Source organism: Aspergillus melleus (genome assembly GCF_016097325.1).
Source record: "Aspergillus melleus strain CBS 546.65 chromosome Unknown contig3, whole genome shotgun sequence".
Lineage (NCBI taxonomy): Eukaryota > Fungi > Ascomycota > Eurotiomycetes > Eurotiales > Aspergillaceae > Aspergillus > Aspergillus melleus.
The window spans coordinates 1,848,437-1,868,895 of record NW_025763372.1 but is presented as its reverse complement, the minus strand read 5'-3'; the positions used below and the strand labels follow the sequence as shown (position 1 = coordinate 1,868,895).

The following is a 20,459-nucleotide window of genomic DNA, read 5'->3' as shown; positions in this document are numbered from 1 at the left end:
AAAACGAGATGGTATTTTGATTATTACACAGTTATCCCAGGGCCTTAATAGATATACAGAAAAAGAGACACTGCATCATAACTCCCCTATTTTGCCATTATCGGAAGGAAACATCCCAAGCGAATCACTGAAATAGAGCAAAGACGAGGCTGAGCCCAGTCAATGTTAGAGCAATCACATAACCTAGAAGACAAAGGGTGTTAATACAAGAAGTTCCAGACCTATCCGACTAGGGATACAAATAAGCTTACCTCGGCAATGGACTGCCTTTCGATGATCGATTTTTGCTTCTCATTTCGGGACACACGGTAATAGTAATCGCTGAAGTCGCCGCACTGCATATGTCGAAGGAAGTCTTCGTCGTGCGTAATGATAATCAGCTGGAAATTAGCCTGCTGGCGACGCGTGCGGATGATGTCGTGCAATGACTCTGCGAGAGACCGGATATTATCGCGGTCAAGATTAGTCGTGGGCTCGTCCAGCGCGATCAGACCGCAATTGACACCAAAGCACTCGGCGAGGGCCAGACGAATGATGATACTCGCCAGCACCTTCTGACCGGCACTGCAGCGCCCTCGCATGTCCATCTCCGCACCCTGCTTGACCATGCACACCCGGTAGTTGTAGGATCGGTTGCCCTTCGCGTTTTCGTTGTCCGAGCGGATGAGGATCGTGTCTACATCGGTTCCTCTGTATGTCTTCTGCCACAGTTCCCCGATGATGGCGTTAATCTCTTCCATCTTCAGGCCGTGATACTTCATAATGGCTTTGTCCAAGGCCCCTCCATACCGGGCCAGATCGTCGACTGCAGCCTTCGTGGTCTCCACCTTGATATGTGCCTCCTTGTATTTGGAAGCAGCATCTTTGTAATCGGTGTTCCAGTCTGCCAGCAGCTGCATCAGTTGATCGTCTTTGGACTTCATTTCACCCATTTTGCTGGCTTGTTTTGCGGCCATCGCATTGTGTTCACGAGTGCGACGCTCTGACTCCTCTTTGAAATGACTCCGGTCAACCTCTGCATTCTGGGCTGCGAGCTGTTCGATCTCTGCCTGAACCGTATCAAGCGCTCTGGTTGCCTGACGATATGTCAAATTGTCCGCATACTGGCGTTTGGTGCTCTCGCTGTCTTTCAGTTGAGCAGAAATCTTGTTGATCTCTTTGGTTATGGCTCCCAGCTCGGCCTCCAGTTGATTGGTCTCTTCCTCGATTTCCTCAAGTTCACGCGTACTCCGGTCCAGCTGATCAGGACCGCCGCGCTGGTTGTAAGCATCGATTTCTTCATTTGCCAACTCCAACTGATGAACGCTCTCGTACAATTGGGAGATTGCCTGTTGCATCTCCCGCTCTCGATCTTCGGCGCGCTGGCTGATGTCGTCATACTTGGCTTGAACCTTCAGAAGCTCTGGCGTTAAGTCTTCGATATCTTTGTCCGCTTGGGCAATCGCGTCGCGCTGCTGACCATTGAGATTCTTGTACTCCTCCAGACGACTGAGAATGTCAGCCTTCTTCTCCAGCTGGAATTTCGTATTATCAAGGTTGCTTTTCACGTCTCTTAATTGTAACTCCAGATTGTTGATTTCAGACCGGGTCTTTTCTCGGTCATTCGTGAGCTTCGTCAGGGTCTTCTTCGAAGCTCTAGACTTTTCACCGATGGAAGCCAATTGGTCTTGGATGTCTTCTAATGTGCGCGTAGAGCCAGCGTCTTGCTGCTTCGAGGTAAGGTCCTGTATCTGGGAGCGGATCGACTTGATTTCACTCTCATACCTGACTATGGTATTCACCGTCTTGGAAAGAGCTTCGACGTCCCTTTTCTTTTCAGTCTTTTCGCTGACGACCTTGTCACGATCCTCTAGTTGGTTCAAGAGCTCGTCCCGCTGGTTGAGATACTGCCCTTCTTCCTTCTCCAGTTCTGGGATCTCCGTATCTTGTAAACGGGACCAGGTATCGTACGAAGTGCCAGCTGCACGAGCGGTGTTCACGTCCTCCTCCAGACTGCGTACTTCCTCATCGTCAGCGTCGCGTCTGGCTTTTTTGACTAGGTTCTCTAGTTTGTTCTTGAAAGACTGCAGCTCGGTATCATTCCTGAACCCCCGAGTACATAGCCTGCATGCCTTAGCCTGCTTGGCTGTCTCAAGACACGTAGCCAAGTATTCGCCGATACCCGCGAACTGTTCAGCATCTTTCCTTGAAATGTCAAGCTGCGCCTGTCGCTGCTGAAGGACTTCAGGATATTCCTCAGGTTCGCCATTAATAGCCTTGCGAATCTCTTCGGTACATTCCTTGAGTTCCTTTTTCCGCTGAGTGAGAGACTTTTGGACGTTCTTCAATTTGTACTCCACTTGCTCCAGCTCTCTACTGACTGCATCACGTTCCTGTTCGGCTTTCGATACATGCTCTGATTCACCTTGCAGGGCATTGTGGAAGTCCTGCTCCAAGGTCTCAGATTTCCAGTCTGCACTCACAAGCTTTGAAAGACGATCACCGTGGGCGCCCTCCATCGTACTTAAGCTGCGCTCCCGTTCCTTCAGCTCCTTCTTGAGATGGTCTAAACGGGCTAAGTCACCAGCCCGCTTAGTCGCATCGATTAGTTCGGCGTTTAGGCGAGAGCTCTCATCCTCGAGGTTGCGAAGTTCAGAATTCACATTTGAAATTTCCTGATCCCAGGAGGCAGACTTTGCGCGTTCCTTAGCTTGTTCCAAACGAGACATGGTGTCTTCGATATTTGATTCGAGTGCAGCTTGAACGCCCTCGTCGACATTGATTTCGTTGAGCTTGGCCTGGTAAGATGCTGCGTCCTTGTCATTTGAAGCAATCTGGCGTCTTGCGGCGTTTTTGGTTTCTTGCAGTGCAGACTTCCGCTTTTCGATATCATTCAGGGTGGCTTGCACCTCGCGAAGTTCGCTCTGCGCATCCCGTCTGGCCCGGTCTAGCGCCTGGTTCTGGTCCTTTAGTAGCTTTCTGGCCTTCTTCATGAACTCATCAACATCGGCTTGGTCTTCGACTTTATCGAACCCCCGAATGTTATTTCCTCGAGCGATTTCTCTAGTCATCTTTTGCCGCCGCTCAACCTGTCGCTCAAAATTGGCCTTGTCGTTCTCGAACTTGCCACATTCTGCTTGCTTTATTCCCAGCCTTTGCCGGGCGTGTTCGATTTTCTCCTTGATTTCCATGTAGTTCTCTTTCTGGGCTTCTTCCTGTTGTTGATACTGAATCTGGCGTGTTTCGAACTGTTCTAGATTCGTTTCCAGCCACTCGTCTGAATCATCCAGTTCCACAAGGTGTCTTTTCAGACTGTCGATTGTTGCCTTGACGCTTTTTGCTTCGATGCGCTTCCCTTCTAGGGCGCCCAGCACCTGGGAGTAGCTCTCGGATTCTTTCCATGCTTTGTCGGCGAGGTCAGCAACCCGTCGCATTTCTTGCGAGAGTTTGTGCGTCTCGTCACGTAGAGCTTCGATTTCGTCCTGCAGCTTGATGGACCTCTTTTCGGCTTTGTCGGCCTTCTCTTTGTCCTCCTTGGCGTGCTGCTCCATGATTTTGTACTTGGCCAGCTCCTCGTTCTGCTTCTTCCTCAGAGCTTTGATGTTGTCGATGGCCTTTGTGTATTTCATCGCTTCGAAAATCTCGTCGAACTTCTTCTTGAGGACGGAGGGCTCGCTCATCGGCCACAAGCTCTCATCTTGGTGACAGAAGATGACCGAATCCAAGATGGCCTTGGACACGCCGAGGTACTGGGGCATGATCTGATCCAATTCTGCCACACGTGAGGAAATGGCGGTTCGCTCGCCATCCTTGACCATCAACAACTGCCCTTCCAGCGTCTTTTGTTGTCGGGTGGTTTTCTTGACCGTAAGTTGCAGACTTCTCGTGGCGACCATCTTGGCACCCGAGGTGGCTTTGAATGACATCTTCACCTGGGCCAAGACCTCTTTTTCGCCGCAGAGCTTTGGGTCATGGATGAAGGCACCGCCCTTGCTGTTCGGCGGGAGGTCTCCGGTGGTGGCATATTTGAGGCATTCGATGATGGTCTGTCTTTCGCGTTAGCCACAGTTCGGACGGGGTTTTCTGTCGAAGGTGTTAGAGTCGTACCGTTTTACCCGATCCATTGTAACCGACGATCAACGTGAGAGGGGTGTGAAATTGGATGGTCTCGCTGCGGGTGTTGTCGAAGGAGCGGACACTAGGCAGCGTTGCGGAGTCAGTGAGATTCTATACATGTATGGGAAGGAAAAGACTAGAGAAGATCGCATCGACATACCCGAGAATGGAAAGCTTATCGATCTTCGCTGAGAGATGATAGTTAGTTGAACCAATTCCGGACTTCGGGGTCTGGACTGGATCCGCAGCACTTACACCTGCTTAGGCGGTCAACGAAAGACGAAAACTCACATGAGAGCAGTGCGAAGAGAGAGAAAAGAAAAAGAAGAGAGACGACTCACATGATGTCCGAACGGGCGACTTCCCCGACTCTTTCCGTGCAGCTTCAGCTTCAACTCCAGCCGAAGGAAGAGAGGCAACGGCGCGTCCGAGACTCCAAACGACGCGGGGAAGGCGGCGCGCGGACACGTGACTATGGCGGTCACGGGGCTCCAGCAAGCGAAAGAGGCAACAGCCAAAGGGAAAAAGCACTTCCGGTGGGAGTTGTCTTAAATTAGTCGCAACGACAGTCCGACTTGCATCTTATGCACTTATGCAATGGACGGGTCAAGGCGCAACCCCCCTTGTGGACGAGACACCAGGCACCATCCTATCGGATACATCTCGACCATTGGACGCCAATTCCGTGCTGTCAGCTCTCCTCATTGGCACGTCTGGTGGGTCGGCCCCGGTCGTTATACACTGTGTACACTACAGGAATTGACAGCTCTACTCATTCCAGCTTAAGTGGCTCGTAAATGCTGCTGCTAGCCTAGTCTCCGGCTGTCTGGCTATCGCTCTCTCTCATTTCCTTTCCTCTCGCTCTCGCTCTCTTTCTCTCCCTCTCTCTCTGTCAGTGGCCCCGGATGTCAGTCTCCCTCGCGACTGCTGTCTCGTTGGCCACTCCCGTTTCCACCATGGACTCAAATCCGGCCTCCGTCGACAGAGGGTCGACAATCATGCCACGCAATAACCATTTATCGCTGGTGCAGGGCGCTGTGAAGGGCCCGTATACTACGGTTCCCACCGCCGCCACCAGTTCTCCTACTACTGCTCCTGTTACTTCCACCACCACAGCCATGACCTCGCTTACAACCACCATTCCTATAATGGCCTCCACCGCAGTGCCGACCTCAACGGCCGCGTCAAGGGAGCCTCGATATCTTCCACCATCACAGCCGGAGAATTTCGGCGCACAAAACGCCCATCTCAATCCATCATCCGATGCATCCACGGAGTCGGTATGGACGCAGCGGGTTTTGGGCGAGATGAAAGACATGCTGCTCCTTCTCGGCGCTGACGGGCGGATTGCATATGCGTCGCCTGCCTGTCATTGGATCACCGGCTATGAGTTCGCCCAGATGGACAGGCAAGATATTGCCCGTTTCATCCACACGGAGGATCGGACGTTCTTCGCGGCCGAAATGGATGAATGTATCACGAAGTCCCGGCCATTTCATTGTCATTTCCGATTCTACAAGCGCGACAATTCCAGCTGTGTCCTCGAGGCGTATGGACATCCGCATATGGCGACGCCCAAGAGGGGCAGCGGCAGCAGTAACGGCAAACTGGCTCAGGCCTGCAATGGCGTGTTTCTCATCTGTCGACCCTATCCCACAAAGAGCTCGCAGACTCTCGATTCGTTCCTGGAGCACAAGCTCGAAAACATCCGCCTGAACCAACAAATCGCGCAACTGAGGGAGGAGGAAGAGGAAGACGACATTAACGCCGGCCAGCAAGCGGCCACCGGTAACCAAAGAACCACAACGACGACCACACATACAATGCACTCGACATTCATCACCTCTGTGCAGCAAAGCGTCACCCAGTCCAACGACGTCGACGCCGACGCTACCGGATCGGGTGATGATTCCAACGACTCGTCCGACGAGCCCACCATCGGCGACGAGTCCGATTCACGTTCATTTCTGGAACAAATCGAGGATCGGCTACCTCAGACAGAAGACATGTCTCATATTGAAGGCATCGAGGTTATGACCGGTCTGTATTATGGAGACGGCGAACGATCACAAGGACTCAGTACCGGCCTGCGACAAGGCCGTCTCTACCACTGCAACAGGGACAGCAGCTCGTCCGACTCGGAAGATCAAGAAATGCAAGATGGCGACCGGAGGAAACGGCTAAAGGGAGAATATATGTGCACCGACTGCGGCACAGCCGACTCTCCAGAGTGGAGAAAGGGTCCCGAAGGACCAAAGACGCTGTGTAACGCGTGCGGGTGTAAGTCGAAGAACGCTCCCCCCCAGAGTCAAAGCTCCTACTTTTAGGGACTTCCTACCCAGACTAATTCCTTCGTGCATATAGTACGTTGGGCTAAAAAGGAGAAGAAGCGTCAAGACCCGATGTAGTCCCTTTCCTGCTCCTCTTGCTTTGCCCCTTCTGCCATTTGTTGCTGGATCGGGTGCCTGGCCGATTCATCATTTCTTGCGTTGCAAATATCTTGTTGTTGTCGACGATACCCCAAACTCCTGTTTTCTGTTCTTTCAATGTGACTTCGCACCTGGACCTAATTGTTTGTTCCCTCCGTGCTACCCTCCCTCGCACACTGACGCGTACACAGCACACTGTAATGTATGTCTAGCTGCCATGGATCGGCGCTTTGCCTTAGCGTATATTCTTGTCTATCTTTCTTCCCTTCTTTTCTTTTTCTAATTCTCTCACACTTTCTCCTGGATTTTCTTTGTTCCACTATCTTTTTTCCCCCAGAACTTTCTTTTGTCACACGCGTTTGACAAATGATGCTGATGAAATTTCCCATGAAATGAGAATCTGTTTGCGGCTATGAAAACTTGTGTATATTGATATATCTCGAACCAGATGTGCATTGAGAGCCATATTAACTACTTGGTCATGAAGGCATACTTCGCGCAGAAATGGTATAGACGAGCACATTAGCTAAACGAAAGTCAAAAGAACACATCATAAAGGAACGAATATAACACCATGACTGGTCGCCTGGTTTTTCGCTGCATCCTAGAAACTACTAGTGCCAGCAGGGATATTTGAAATCAAGAAAAACAATAAAGACCAGCCGACCAGAATGCAAGTTGGGATGAGAAATGGAGGATATATAACAGAAGGTCAGATTGAACGTTGGTGAATCGTGACGTCTCACTCGTCGATCAGAATTTAAAATCAGAGGATCGCCCGACCGACAAGGCAGTGACTGTCAATGAGAACATGTCACACTGGATCAAGACCCCACGAAATAATCGACAAGACAAGCAAAGCGAAGTTCCCCTGGTCTCACGTCTTGGCCGCCTTTTTGGGCGGCGGCGGGAAATACGTCTGAACGGGGGCCTGATGTCCCGGCGTCAGAGTCTCCGCCGACTCCTGGTGCAACGAACGCCGCGGGTTCGGCGAACTGAAATGCTCCCGTAGGGGAAGGTCTGACGAGTCGCGGCCGAGTCGGTTGAAAGCCAGACTGCGTGGTGTCATCATGGGTGACGCTTGCATCCCTGGCATTGCCTCAGGGGGGGGCGCCGCGGGGGTCATGGGAATCATGGGCGACTTGAGCACCATGTCTTCGTATTCCTTCATGGTTCTCTTTTCTTCGCGGCGCTCGGCGTGCTCTGCTCGCTCCTCTTCTGTTGGGATGCACGAGTGGATACTGACGACCATTTCGACGAAGTACAGGACACTGGAGAGACGTTTAGTTCGAAGAAAATAACAACATAGGTTCGCGGTGCTTCAGAGGCACCACTCACATTATTATTATAGTGAAAGCAAACAGCACTTTCGCCTGTTGACAATACCCCACATTATCTGGGTTGGAGGCCACGGAGCATTGCTTCGTGATGTACCATGGGGGACCGCGCTGGGGGTGTTTAGGGTCTGATGTATCACTCCCAGCCTGGTACGCCGCAGACGCGATGTAGAGTGCGAATAAGCCCGCATGGACTATGACTGACAGCGGAGGATACCAGATGCGGAGGACATGGACGGCGGCCTTTGTGATCATGAAGAAGGTGCTCAAAACGCTCAGCACTAGATTGTAGTCGGTGATACTATCATCTGTCAGCGTCCGATATCCCCTTGGTTGAAACCATCAGCAATGGAGATAGACATACAATGAACTCCAGACCATTGGAATCTTAAAAGTCCGGTAGTTTGCAGCGGCATAGACAACCTCATCGGGTGCACTGTTGAAGCCATTGTCTGCACCATCCTGCCATAGCTTGGTCCGGAACAGATCATGGGAGGCAATGCCGGCAAACGTCAATATAATCACGGTGATCGGGAACTCGATGGCCACCAAGATATAGAAGAGGTTGTGGTTGCGCCAGTTCCGAGGGAAGAACATGTTGGCGGTGTTATCTGAAACCGGGGCAGTTGAGCTCTACCGCGCCTTAATTTCGCTGATGCAGTCGAACAGATTCTGTGGGTGATGGCCAGGCCGGCTGGCTGGGCGTTCAAAGTACACGCATCAGACGGCACAAGCAAGTCAGGTCGCGACGGGAGAAATCCCAAGAACGAGCTCTTGGAAAATCAGCCGGGCAGGCGCCGTAGATATGGAGCGCAGCGCCGCAGCAACCGGCAGGGACGGCCATCAGCTCCGTACGGACCATGGCCAGGGATTAGAAGAGGGGCAACGCCCAAGCGACGAGAATGCAACAGAGCGAAATGTTTCCCAGAGGTGCATCTGGCCAATGCTTGTTGTCAGAAAAGCGCCAGCACCGGAAGGAGGACGAGGGTCTGTCGCCAATGGGGCGGCAGAACGTGAGCAATGGCCGGTAGCCGTCACACACTAGACCGTGTGATAGCGAGAGTGATCTGCATGGTCGAGCAGAACGCATCGGCGCACCAGGACTGGTGGGATTGGCCGGGGCCTTGTCATCGACCTAAGCGCCCGTGTGGAGATTGGCATCTGTGCTGAGTCGGTCTGCTGTGACGGCGCATGCATGGGATTGGCATGGTTGGCTTGGATCCCGAAAGTACGCAATCGCGAGTTTCCCATCGAGAGCAAGATGTAGATCAGATCTGGTGGGATATTGATATGATATGATGGTGGTTGAAGTCATTGATAGAGATGGAAGAAGAGGAAGAAAAGACCAAAGGGAGAGAGGAGAATGCGGGGAGACGTCATTCCTTCGCTCCTCCACTCTTCCCACCCCCGGTCGTTGACAACATCCACCATAACTGTATAATCACTCATACTCCATCCTGAATGCGACCCCAACTACTGCAGTGCCGCCGACTCCACCGTTCTTTAATCGCGTCACATCGGTCCTTCTCGTCACTCCCGATGAGCTCGTCCGGCGGCAAGAAGACATCGGTGCCTCATCTGGTGCGCACTGCTGCTGAACCCCGCCAGAACCGACTCTACAATGTGCACATCTCTCATATTGAGCAAGTCAATCCGTCGATTCGACTATTCCAGTTAGCCATCCCTCCTCAAAATGTACTAGAGACCCCCGAGTCGGATGATGCCGAGGTAAGTATCTTATCTTTTACCCCCGGTATAGATTCATGCATCGTCTAACATTCAAATTTAGTCCTTTCCTCAACCATTCGCCTTCCTTCCCGGTCAATGGCTAGACGTTCATATCCCGTCTGTCGCCCACGCCGGTGGGTTCAGCATCACCTCCACGCCCGCCGATGCACGGGTTCTACCAACCCCAGAGCCAGCGACTGAGCCTCTGGTGGAAAGTGAGGTCGAGACAGAGACCTCCCCCGTTGAACTTCAAGGCAGAGCCCCCTACGTAGAGCTAGCAGTCCAGCATGCGCCGGGAAACCCGGCTAGTGCATGGCTCTGGCAGGCCCCCAGTGAAATCCAAGGAAAGGAATTGACCGTCCGCGTTGGAGGCAGCTTTGTGTGGCCTCCATCGGGTCTTAACCTCGAAGAGGTCCGGAATGTCGTTCTAGTTGCTGGTGGTGTGGGGATCAAGTAAGTCCTTCATTTTCCTCCCCCTTCCCTCTATCTTGAATAGAAGCTAAAAAGCAAACCAGCCCCATCATCTCCATTCTTTCCCACTTAAACAACAACGTCGATGAGATCACAGCTCTTCGGCACCCCTTCAATATCCGCCTCCTCTACTCCACAAGGTTGCCCCGATCGACTGGTAATACACCGACAGCATCTTCCGAGTCGCGTCTCGACCAGGTCCTCTTCCTCTCGCGACTTCGCCAGATCATCCGCGGCCATTCGCAATCCCATCGTCTACGGATCTCTCTCGATCTCTTCCTCACCAACCTGTCCGATGACCAACATAGCCTGCTGCAGGAGACTCCGGCAGATCTAACGATCCATTCGCGGCGGATTAATGATGGTGATTCAGAGAGGAGCTTAACGGGTCCAGACGGGAAAGTTAATCCTACTGATACAGTATGCTATGTCTGTGGTCCGCCTAGCATGACGGATGGTGTTGTAGATGCTCTAGGGGGTTCGATGGGCTCGGGGAAGGAGAGAGTGTTCTTTGAGAAGTGGTGGTAAACTGTAGTTAGTCTTAAGACTGCTGAGATATTCCGGTGCATATCGTGTCGATACATGAATTTCCGAAACGAGAAGAGTAAGATAGGTGGATATTGAATAATAAAAGATACGTCGTGTTTTTAGTAAATCAACATTGGCTTCCTATACAGATATCAAACGACCACATCGGCCAAAGAATGGAAACAGAGCTTCGCATGATAAGACTGATCGTCATTGACGAGTGACCATGCCAGCATCTTAAATATTCATCAGATGGGCACAGGATCTGTGCCGGGAGAGCGAGCCTTCGCTCACAGTAAGTGGATGAAAATATAGTGACTTTCTACCCCCCTCTCCTTTGAAATACTCAAGAGTTGAGAAAGCGGGTGATGACGGAATGCAATTTTAGTTGTCCTCCCCGGGTCCTTTCACAATCCCCCCGTCGACGATCATCATCTCGTCGATCTTAGCCTCGGTTTGGCCATATTCAAGCCGCTTGTATGTCATGACTCGTCCCGAGTTCATGTCGAAGTCAAAGAATCTGATACGCCGGACATAGCCGCCGTAGCCTCCGTAGCCTCCGAATCCGGAGCCGCCACCGTAGCACATCCAAAGAGACGGCTTCTCATTTGTGTCCTTGTTCAGCATGCAGTAGTCATTGACATGATCACTAGAGACGATAAGTTAGCCACCGACATATCTTCGATTAACCGTGGAGGGCGCTATGACTTACTGTCCGGCACTAACAAAGAGGATTCCTTCCTCCTCAAGCGCATCCTTCAACCCCGAATTGAATCCAGGAGCCGTCGGCGCCTCCGACCAATCTCCACGGTAATAATTCTGAGACTCGCGGTACTCAGGAAGCGGAATATGAATGAACGCCACGTCCATATGCATATGGGTATACTCATGGTGTTTGGCCTTGAGCCCCTGAGCGGTGTTCTTGAACCACCGGATCTGGCTGGGCTTCACCCAGTCATAGCCCCGGAACTGTCGCTCGTCGGGGGAGTAAGAGTGAGTGTCCAGAAGGTAGAGAGTCAAAGCAGAGTGGGCCGTCTTTCCGCGACCAAGGACTTCGACTATGTAGTTGCCGACTCCGTCCACTTCGTCAGGGCCAGCCGATGATAGTGAGTACGGAAGGTCCTCCAGGATGTTCATGAGCGCCGCCCGCTTGAGGTTACCCTCGTCGTCATGATTGCCGAAGATGGCGGCATATGGAATCTTGCGGTCAACCAGCAGCTTGGCCGCCTTGAAGAGCGCGCTCTGTGCGTCTTTAGACGTTTCGCCATTTACCTGATCCCCGCTCATCACAACCATATCGGGCTGCTCTTCATCAAGGAGTCTTTCCACGAACTCGAGCGTTCGCGTGTCGGCTTCGCATTTCTGTCCCGGCACAAGCTCGGCCGGAACAGGGTCTCGGCAGTGTCCAAGACCAGTACTGAGATGTAGATCGGCCAACTGCATGATTTTGAATCGGCCATTATCATTGATTCGAGGAACGGGCCTCTTCGTCTTGGGCATGTCTCCCCTGCGCACGCTGATACGAGTCTCCAGCTCCTCCGTCCGGCTATCCAGCAGTAACGGAGTCCCGTTGACCTCCCAACCAAGTCGCGGATCGACCGCATCGGCGCCGAAGAGGACATCGACCGAAGTAATGACGGACTGCGAATCGCTTGCATGGCGCTTTGCCGTCCTTTTCAGCCAGATACCACCTTGCCTTTGCTCCCACTCCTCGCCCTTGTTCTTGGATTCAGTGGTCGATTCAGGAACGAGCCGGCCAATCTTCAGGTCGATGACAACTTTGTCGGCAGGAAGCAGATCCTCCTCTTTCTTGTGCTCGAATCGCACAAAGGCAGTGGAGGTCCAGCCTGTGCGCAGATAGAGATCCTTGTCGACTTGCGACCATGTCGGCGAGTCTGGTTTGCAGCCGCCAAATACATTGAGAGTCGAGCAGGTCACGATGACCACGTCGGTGACGACGAAGCCCGCATAGTGAGACGGAAGGTGTCCATGGATGGAGTCCGGTAGAACGTGAAATCGATTATCCAGAGTTACGATGAGGAGTAGGACAAAAGCGGCGAAAATAGCGAGCTGCACGCCCGCGCGAACCTAGAAGTACGTCTCGATTAGCTTCCGATGTCGTTATGGATGAGACAGCGCCAGTCAGGAAGAGGTAGGAGGACGTACAAGTCGACGTGCCATGATAGTAGCACTAGTTCCCCCTGGAAAGCTTTAAAGGAATGAAAAGCGACCGGGCGCTGAAGCATGGTGGAGTCCACTCGGACAGCGAAATGTATTCAAGGGGCTCACCAAGAAGAAGACCTATCGTCAGGTCATCTCAAGGGGCCATTATCGAGAGCATAGATGGAAGATCGACGAGGGAAATGAATGGCCAGCATTATTTTGGCCAGTTGCCCGTCGCCAATTGGGGAAGGCGGTCACATGGAATCGGCCTCAGGCTTAGACTGGCCTTGGGCCATTTTGGGCTATGCACTATGGCGACTTGGTCTATTCAATAACTGTATGTACCTCGACTCTATATCGCCCCCCTCTTTCTATCTCGGTCTATATACTCTATCTATCAAATCCATCCGGGTCATCTACAGATTCAGATTTAGTTGTCTGCCGCCTTCTTCACGGACACCTTGCCACTGTGGATGTCTTTTGTGGTGGCAAGAATAGACTCCCAGTTCACAAACTCGGTGTACGGCTGTCCTTGACGTTGGCAGAAAGTCACCAGATCTAAAAGAAGTCAGCCCACCGGGCAGATGCGAGGGAGGATAGCGATATGTTTCGCGCGAGAGAATCTCACCTTTGCCCTTCTTGGCGAACAGAAGGTCGGTCTCCGAAGCAGCAGACAAGTCGGAAACGCCATCTCCGGCATACAGAAGAGTAGGGCGCACATTGTCCGGTAGTGCAGCGTAAGGCTTGATCTCGAGAGACTTGTCATGGCCGAAATGGCTTTCGTCGTGGTACTTGATCTGCCAGCCACCTTCGGAGTTGATGTCCTTGCCGTCGCGGCTCTCCACGGTGTTGGCCACGATGTGAAGGTGGTCGTCAGGGGCCTCGCCCAGGAAGGCCTCGAAAAGAGCACGAATGATCGGCACCATTCCAGAGGACAGGACCACGATAGGCACGTTGTTCTCCTTGGACCACTTGTAGAACTCAAGGAAGTAGGGATCCAGCTTCATCTCCTTCTGCAATGTCGCGATGCACTCGTTGAATGGGGTCTTGACGCTGTCGAGCATATCGCGAAAAGAATCGCTGGCATTCAGAGATTAGTGTATGATCAACCGATAGACACTTCATGCGCTTCAGCATACCGGAAGCTCAGTTTACCCTCCAGAACATCAAGGTTGCCCTGTCGGCGTTTTTGCTGCCCATATCCAAGGTTGTCGGTCTAGAAACGTGCTCAGTCAGTTTTCGATGCGTAAAGAGCATAGAAGATGTGGTGCATCCGCAGTACCAAGAAATCATTGCTGTCTTCAAGTGTGATCGTCCCGTCGAAATCGGTGAAGAAGATGACCTTAGGGTTGGTCTTCATATAAGGAAGAGTAGAATCACTCATGGTCACGCAATTTGGTCGCAAAGTCGAAGTGTGACTAGGAATGGCGATCTAAGCAGGGACTGTATAGAATAGTCAACGTTAGCAATCTGCGACCTTTTTACGACGTCACCGCCATCACATCCAACCTCGAGGCCAGCCACTTTGTCTCAATGTTTTTAATTGGCAATTGACAGATAGAGCCAGTTCAAGGAACAGTTTAACAATTGACCGGGGAAAAGATAAAGAGAAACATACCGTATTCTCGGGTTGAGCGACAAGTTGAGATTTCTAAGGCGGGGAGAAGGATCAAAAGGAAAGCAAGGAATGCGACTTCGATCTGAGCACGAAAGACCGGACAAACTGCCCCGCGAAGGGGTTCAGGGCAATCCGGAGGCAAATGCGCTCGAGTCATGCCAATCAACGACTGTCGTCGCTCACGTTGGGGCCCATGCGGCGCACTAAAGACTGGCAAAGGTTGGAATTCCCCATATTTCTGACGGAAATTGAGATTGTGATGGGCCCACGTCTTTTAAGGCCGGTTCTTTTTTCTTTTTTTTTTTTCGCGCCTCTTGGCTCTTCTGGACCAACTAGCTCCGTCAGGAACTATTCATCATTAATTCGATCTTTTTGGGGGACCTTCAATTCTCATCCTTGACTTGTCCATATTCGTCAATCGTGCCATTCTCGCCTAGCCAGGCGCAGTTCAATTGAATGGCTCGTGTACTTCAATCCCTGCGTCGGGTCTTGGGATTGACTCCTCCCCGACCATCTCAGACGTTTGCCCGGTCGATAGACACAGATTTCTTTCGGTTCCGAGGTAATATTCTCTTCGTTTGCTCTTTAGCTTCACTGAGTTTCATGCTAATCCGATCCGTGATACCAGAGGGCGACCGTGTCATCCTTCATGGCAAAACCCCGATCTTAACGAAGCCTCTACAAAAGAACCATAAAACCGACCTCTCTCGCGGATACCTACCACACGAAAGCATCATCGGGCAGAAAGCGCGCAGTCGCGTTCAAGCGCATAAAGGTTAGCACCTGAACGATGGGCGACTGTTGAATTGAAACGGGATAGAAAAGGCTGACAATTCGATATCACGCCGTACCAGGGACCGATTACCGAGTCACCCATCCTACCTTCGAAGAATATGTCTCCTTGACGCCTCGTCTAGTAACGCCGGTATGAGCGCGATCCTTACCGCCGCGAGATTTGCGCCGCCCAACATAGCTCATCATACCGAGTAGATCTACGGACCGGACGCCGAACTCATCGTTTCCCTACTCGATATCCACGTCGCTCCTCCCGCCGAGGGAGATGATCTACCGCCCTTGGAGATCCTGGAGTCAGGCACCGGCCATGGCTCTCTGACATTACACCTCTCCCGTGCCATCCAGGCCGCCAACCCATGCCCACCGGCAATTCCACCCAGCTCGCAGATCAAATACCTACAAGGTCGTCCCCAACGGCCCGACGAACGGAAAGACCAGACGGACAAGAAGGACGAACAATCTCAAAAGAGCGACACGTCTAACACCGCCGAAAAGGAGACGACGCCGCCCTCATCCGACCCTCTCCAAGAACAATGGGACGCCTGGCGGTCGCAGCGCCGCGCAGTGATCCACACGGTAGATGTATCGCCCAGCTTCTCGGCCCGCGCGGAGAAGACCGTCCGCGGCTTCCGACGCGGACTGTACGCAGGAAACGTCGATTTCTACGTCGGACACGCGGAGAACTGGATCGCCGAGCAGATCCGACAACGGACCCCGAAGACTCTCCTGACCAAACCGACCGTCGAGCCGTTCCTCACCCACGCCATCCTCGACATGCCGTCGGCGCATCAGCGCATCCCCCACGTGGCTCCCATCCTGAAACCCAACGGCATCCTGGCCGTCTTCATGCCCAGCATCACGCAGATCGGCGAGTGCGTGGACCTCATCCGCAAACAGAACCTGCCGTTCAGCTTGGACCGGGTCGTCGAGTTGGGTGCTGGTATCAGCGGCGGCAGGCAATGGGATGTGCGTTTCGCGGTCAAGAAGTCCCGTGCTGATCCGTCGTCGTGGACTGCAGACGACGCCGACGCTGTCGCCGTGCAAACTCCTCCCCGTGAAGAGACACCCCGTGATGACGGCGTGCTGGTCTGCCGGCCGAAAGTCGGGGCTCGGATCGTGGGTGGAGGCTTTGTTGGCATCTGGAGACGCTTTGAGGATACACAGAAGCGCTGATGCTTGGATATAAGTATCTCTCTGATACCCCACTTTGTATACATACATACCCCTTTTGTATATCATATCATACCATAATACCTAGCGGCGACCACATGATAGAGCTCAATCGATCGTACTACATACTACTACTCAACACATGAGGGCATCTAAACTCCCAAAGGACGAGAAACAGAAGAGAAGAAAAGAAACATCACTCTACTTTCACTAGAACTGCGAAAAGAACTGTCGAGACTAGATAAACCAAGCCAACAGACAAACAACGAGACGAAGAACCCCATTCGCCGAAGAGAGGAACAAAAGACGTAAGATAGATCAACTCTTCTCTCTCATCCCAACTGTACTCTTTCCCCCCCCAGTCAACCGACCCTGCAAAAGCCGAACACATCAAGCATGACATAATAACAAAGAAACACAGAACAGTCGTAAAGATAGGAAGATTGACACATGTAACTGAAGAAATGCGAGGTCAGGTAGAAGAGCGTAGTCATAGCCTAAGACATGCCAAACGGGAAGAAGACTGCCACGCCATTTGCACTACTTTCCAAAAATGAAAAATGAAAAGAAGAGAAAAAGACAAAGAAAAGAAGGAAAATATTGAGGTTGAATTCCACACGGACCCTCTGGCGACAGCAGCAGTAACAAGAGACTCAGAAAATCAAGAGTAGGAAATAAAAAGAAGGCGCAGTAGAAAGAGAAAGAGAAATGACAAAGGATGAAGGATGAATGATGAATAGAGAAAAAGGAACAAAAAAAGGCAGCAAGAAAAAGCATTTGGCAAAAACACCACAGACACGCGAAAAGCCCCCAAAGATTCCGAGATAACAAGATAAACCGGCTACACAAACACCAGTCTCATAAGATTCCGACATGCTCCAGTTCCTCAATTCCGTTGCGGTCCAAAATCCGCCTCCACAACCTTTCCCTTTTTCCCTTTAACCGTAAACTCCGCAAACAATGCGATATGGTCACTTGGGAAGTGATAGTTGGGGAACCCGGGCACTCTGCGTAGATACTCCTTGTCCACTTCTCCAAGTAGCGCCGACACATGAAGCGTGTTCGACGTATACCAAATGTAATCCAGAATGGCTTTAAAGTCGGGCGTGTAATTCGTAAAGCTCAACTCACCAATTGAGTTGTAGGCGGACTTCAGCTTGAAAGGATGGGTCATACCCATCTTGCTAAGGTTTCCATAAAGGCGTTTCTCGAGATCCGGGTGTTCTTCCGGGAGTCCTCCATGCGAGACCAGGTTGTACGCAGCAGAGCCAGGGGAAGAGTTGAAGTCACCACACATGAATAGCGGGATCTGTTCGCCGCTGGAGTATTCCGCCGACGGAGCAGGTTCCGGTGGAGTGGCAGCCTCCTCCCCTTCTGCCTCGGAGAATCGGAAGGCAGCTTTGTCGGTGCATGCGGGCCATTTCGAGTAGGTGTCGGACAATTTCGTGAGTTCTTCCATCAAGATGGCCGTCTGGATCAGTTTGACATCCTTGAAGGCCGGATCCCAGTAAAGATGGGCATTGACGATGATGAAGCGCGAGCCCGTCAGTCGGTTTTCCAGGAACAACACAACCGCAATGTGATCCTTTTGCCAGAGTCGATTGTAGATATCATCCTGGCCCTTAGCGTCAGGTCGCCGAACGGCGGTTTGTCCGAAATTGATCATCTGTTTATCCAAAAGGATAAATTTGCTTCCCTTGAAGAACGTGGCACAGCCATCGACCGACTTGGCTTCCTCTTCCTGCATACCCATTGCTCGGCCTCGAGGCCAATACACACCCTTATAATCATTATATGCCAACTGTTCCCTGAAAAAGCCATTGTAACTGCCTTGATCGACTTCTTGCAAGCAGACGATGTCGGAGTCGTGCGATCTTAGCTCGCTCAAGATGAGCTCTCTTCTGAACTCCCACGACAGAACACGAGACGGAGTATAGCCAAAATGGGACTGCGTTGCGGAGGAATCGCATAGGGCGTTGAGAGAAAGAACAGTGATCTTCTCTGTGGGATTGTTGGGGGAGTTGGCGGTCTCGTCGAGGATCACCCAGTCTCTATCCGGAGGCGGGAGGTGAACTGTGTAGAGCCCCACGTTAGCATTAGAGATGGAGATGGGGGATGAAACCATCTGTCGATAAGCAGTACGAACCTGGCATTTCCTCTCTCAGGTACTTAATCAAAGCCTTCGTGCCCTCTTTCACAATTTGAGACTTTAACACGTCGTTCAACGGGTTACCTTCGATGCCCAATGTATCCAACCTGTACAGATATCCCATCTCGTAAGGGAGCGTGCGAATGTGGTTGTCGAACAAAAGAAGCTTCTTCAGGCTCGTCAACATTCCAATCTCCTCGGGTAACTCGGTAAGATCGTTGTGTGACAAATCCAAGTACTCTAATTTGCGTAGCTGTCCGATTGCCGGGGGGAGCACTTTCAATTTGTTGTGACCCAGATACAGCTTCTCCATAAAAGTGTAACTGAACAAAGACGTAGAGAGCGCGCGCAATCCTTGCCCGCCGAAATCGAGGGCATGCCAGCCCTGCCTCGGCGCCGGTTTGGTCTTGGTCACCCCATTCCGTCCGTCGGTCCCATTCTCCTGGGGTTCGGGTTGACTGGGCGCGATCTGAATGCCCTTCGCTTGCTGAGCGACCGCTCGAGCATAGTAGTGAGGGGAATTCGCCTGTCGGGACTCTACGGCCATCTGAAGCTGCTGCTGCCAATGTTCGTTCATGGGCTCATCGATATCGTCGTCAAGATTAGCGTGGGCCCCGTTCTGGAGATGGCCCGGGGTAAAATGTGGCGTAGCGGCAGCCAAAGCCCCGCTGGAGAAGTTGTGCTGATGGTTGATGTTATGGGAAGCTTGGTTGTGGTGTGTGTGATGATGGGCTTGCTGAGCGGGATGTGGGTGGTGACTCTGCGACTGGAATTTGGGAATCTGCATGCCAAACCGCTGGTGGGCCTGGCTGCCATTCATCATGACATGCTGCCCTTGGTGAGTCTGCGTGTACATGGTGAAGGGGTTGAGCGCAGCGGCCTGTCCAATAGGGGGAGATCGAGAAGGAGAGGGTGCGTCTTGGTTGAATTTTAGTCTCCCAGTTGGGGAGTTGGTTCCGTTCCGAACTAGGTGCCGTTGGTGAGGTTGTTGCGCTTGGAAGAAGAACTGCCCGGCCCCAGGCTGCTGGAACCTGTAGGTACCATCTGCCATTTAACGTGGCAGACGAGACCGAGACTCGATGATTTGGGGAGGGGAGTCGGAGCCGGCGGAGGAGTGCGACGTTGGGCTCGGGGTGGTGGCAGGCGAGAAGAGAGGAGTCGGGGATGGAATGCGTTCTCTCCTTCTCTTCAACATGGGGTCCTGACACGGAACCACCCTGAATTGAAGGCTTTCCCCGATAACACGGCCGCAGTGAATTGGAGATATATGGGCCTCGATTGACCTCGGTGGCAGTCAAATACCCGGAGCGGAGGGGCGATCGGTGGTCGAACGATAGGGGCCGGCGTCGGACGAACGAGTCACAACAGCGGGCGATAGCGATCTGGCGAGAGACCTGCACCGAAGGTTAGAAGGGGGGTCCTCGAGAAAGTAAAATTGGCGAGACAAGTAGGACGCACGGAGAAACTTGACCAAAGATGCAGCGGAGACGCCAACGACGGGAGGAGCTGAGGGTCTTGTCGCCTTGACGCTGCGAAGTGGTTTGCATCGAAGGCGGGAGTCGATGGGTCACGTGAGGTGGCAGCCGCCAGCGTGATTTGCCGCCGATGACAAGAGCCAAGGAAGGCCTCCAGTCGCTTTCGTCTTTCTTCCTCTCCACAGGTCACCTTGATGGAGATTATGGAATCAAGGGGTCTTTCTTACGAGTTGTCACCTCCTCCTATCTAGGTAATCGCTAACTAGTGTGGGACGTGCCTTTGACAGGGGCGTACTATTATATACCATGCCTCCTGGGATCCCTAGTCGTAACTCATATAGACTACTCTAGGGGAGGGGACAGAAGCTCCTTGCATGTCCCTGCATAACGATGAAGTCCTGTAGCCATAATTGAAATAAGAGTCGGTGCCTTAAGGCATGATGATGGCTAATGGCAACCCTGAACATAAATATCTAATATTTGATACCGAAAAAGGTCCCT

The 20,459-nt window shown here is 52.2% G+C and overlaps 9 protein-coding genes across 9 annotated transcripts; 4 read left to right on the top strand and 5 right to left on the bottom strand.

The window, feature by feature from the left end:
- Positions 1-174: 174 nt before the first annotated feature.
- Positions 175-4,743, bottom strand: RAD50 (MRX complex DNA-binding subunit; the record flags this gene model as incomplete). Its single annotated transcript, XM_046087367.1, has 6 exons — positions 175-183; positions 252-4,025; positions 4,087-4,177; positions 4,256-4,278; positions 4,437-4,567; positions 4,734-4,743. The coding sequence occupies 6 exons, from the start codon at positions 4,741-4,743 to the stop codon at positions 175-177; spliced, it is 4,038 nt and encodes a 1,345-aa protein (XP_045943334.1).
- Positions 4,744-5,051: 308 nt separating this feature from the next.
- Positions 5,052-6,503, top strand: wc2 (GATA transcription factor LreB; the record flags this gene model as incomplete). Its single annotated transcript, XM_046087366.1, has 2 exons — positions 5,052-6,375; positions 6,460-6,503. 2 exons carry the CDS (start codon positions 5,052-5,054, stop codon positions 6,501-6,503), a joined length of 1,368 nt encoding a protein of 455 aa, XP_045943333.1.
- Positions 6,504-7,401: 898 nt separating this feature from the next.
- Positions 7,402-8,458, bottom strand: LDX57_005680 (uncharacterized protein; the record flags this gene model as incomplete). The annotated part of the gene is made up of 3 exons (XM_046087365.1): positions 7,402-7,795; positions 7,863-8,162; positions 8,226-8,458. 3 exons carry the CDS (start codon positions 8,456-8,458, stop codon positions 7,402-7,404), a joined length of 927 nt encoding a protein of 308 aa, XP_045943332.1.
- A 942-nt stretch (positions 8,459-9,400) lies between these two features.
- LDX57_005679 (FAD-dependent oxidoreductase) lies at positions 9,401-10,588 on the top strand (the record flags this gene model as incomplete). The annotated part of the gene is made up of 3 exons (XM_046087364.1): positions 9,401-9,589; positions 9,651-10,042; positions 10,105-10,588. 3 exons carry the CDS (start codon positions 9,401-9,403, stop codon positions 10,586-10,588), a joined length of 1,065 nt encoding a protein of 354 aa, XP_045943331.1.
- Positions 10,589-10,697: 109 nt separating this feature from the next.
- DCR2 (metallophosphoesterase family protein) lies at positions 10,698-12,983 on the bottom strand. The gene is made up of 3 exons (XM_046087363.1): positions 12,755-12,983; positions 11,301-12,676; positions 10,698-11,237 (listed from the first exon to the last, which is right to left on the bottom strand). Exons 1-3 carry the CDS (start codon positions 12,767-12,769, stop codon positions 10,973-10,975), a joined length of 1,656 nt encoding a protein of 551 aa, XP_045943330.1. The 5' UTR covers positions 12,770-12,983; the 3' UTR covers positions 10,698-10,972.
- Positions 12,984-13,167: 184 nt separating this feature from the next.
- On the bottom strand, positions 13,168-13,815 carry LDX57_005677 (putative Phosphoserine phosphatase; the record flags this gene model as incomplete). Its single annotated transcript, XM_046087362.1, has 1 exon — positions 13,168-13,815. One exon carries the CDS (start codon positions 13,813-13,815, stop codon positions 13,168-13,170), a length of 648 nt encoding a protein of 215 aa, XP_045943329.1.
- A 59-nt stretch (positions 13,816-13,874) lies between these two features.
- On the top strand, positions 13,875-14,207 carry LDX57_005676 (uncharacterized protein; the record flags this gene model as incomplete). Its single annotated transcript, XM_046087361.1, has 1 exon — positions 13,875-14,207. The coding sequence occupies one exon, from the start codon at positions 13,875-13,877 to the stop codon at positions 14,205-14,207; it is 333 nt and encodes a 110-aa protein (XP_045943328.1).
- A 381-nt stretch (positions 14,208-14,588) lies between these two features.
- Positions 14,589-20,010, bottom strand: CCR4 (CCR4-Not complex 3'-5'-exoribonuclease subunit Ccr4). The gene is made up of 3 exons (XM_046087359.1): positions 19,942-20,010; positions 18,481-19,877; positions 14,589-18,407 (listed from the first exon to the last, which is right to left on the bottom strand). Exons 2-3 carry the CDS (start codon positions 19,532-19,534, stop codon positions 17,221-17,223), a joined length of 2,241 nt encoding a protein of 746 aa, XP_045943326.1. The 5' UTR covers positions 19,535-19,877; positions 19,942-20,010; the 3' UTR covers positions 14,589-17,220.
- Positions 14,826-16,337, top strand: LDX57_005675 (tRNA (adenine-N(1)-)-methyltransferase; the record flags this gene model as incomplete). The annotated part of the gene is made up of 4 exons (XM_046087360.1): positions 14,826-14,931; positions 14,998-15,144; positions 15,224-15,294; positions 15,360-16,337. The coding sequence occupies 4 exons, from the start codon at positions 14,826-14,828 to the stop codon at positions 16,335-16,337; spliced, it is 1,302 nt and encodes a 433-aa protein (XP_045943327.1).
- Positions 20,011-20,459: the final 449 nt, after the last annotated feature.

Bases quoted from the DNA above. Each gene is read 5' to 3' on its own strand.
- DCR2 (XM_046087363.1), bottom strand. The intron at 11,238-11,300 runs GTAAGTCATAGC...TATCGTCTCTAG, and splicing joins CTCTTTGTTAGTGCCGGACA to TGATCATGTCAATGACTACT.
- CCR4 (XM_046087359.1), bottom strand. From the start codon at position 19,534: ATGGCAGATGGTACCTACAGGTTCCAGCAGCCTGGGGCCGGGCAGTTC. The intron at 18,408-18,480 runs GTTCGTACTGCT...GGCTCTACACAG, and splicing joins CCTGAGAGAGGAAATGCCAG to TTCACCTCCCGCCTCCGGAT.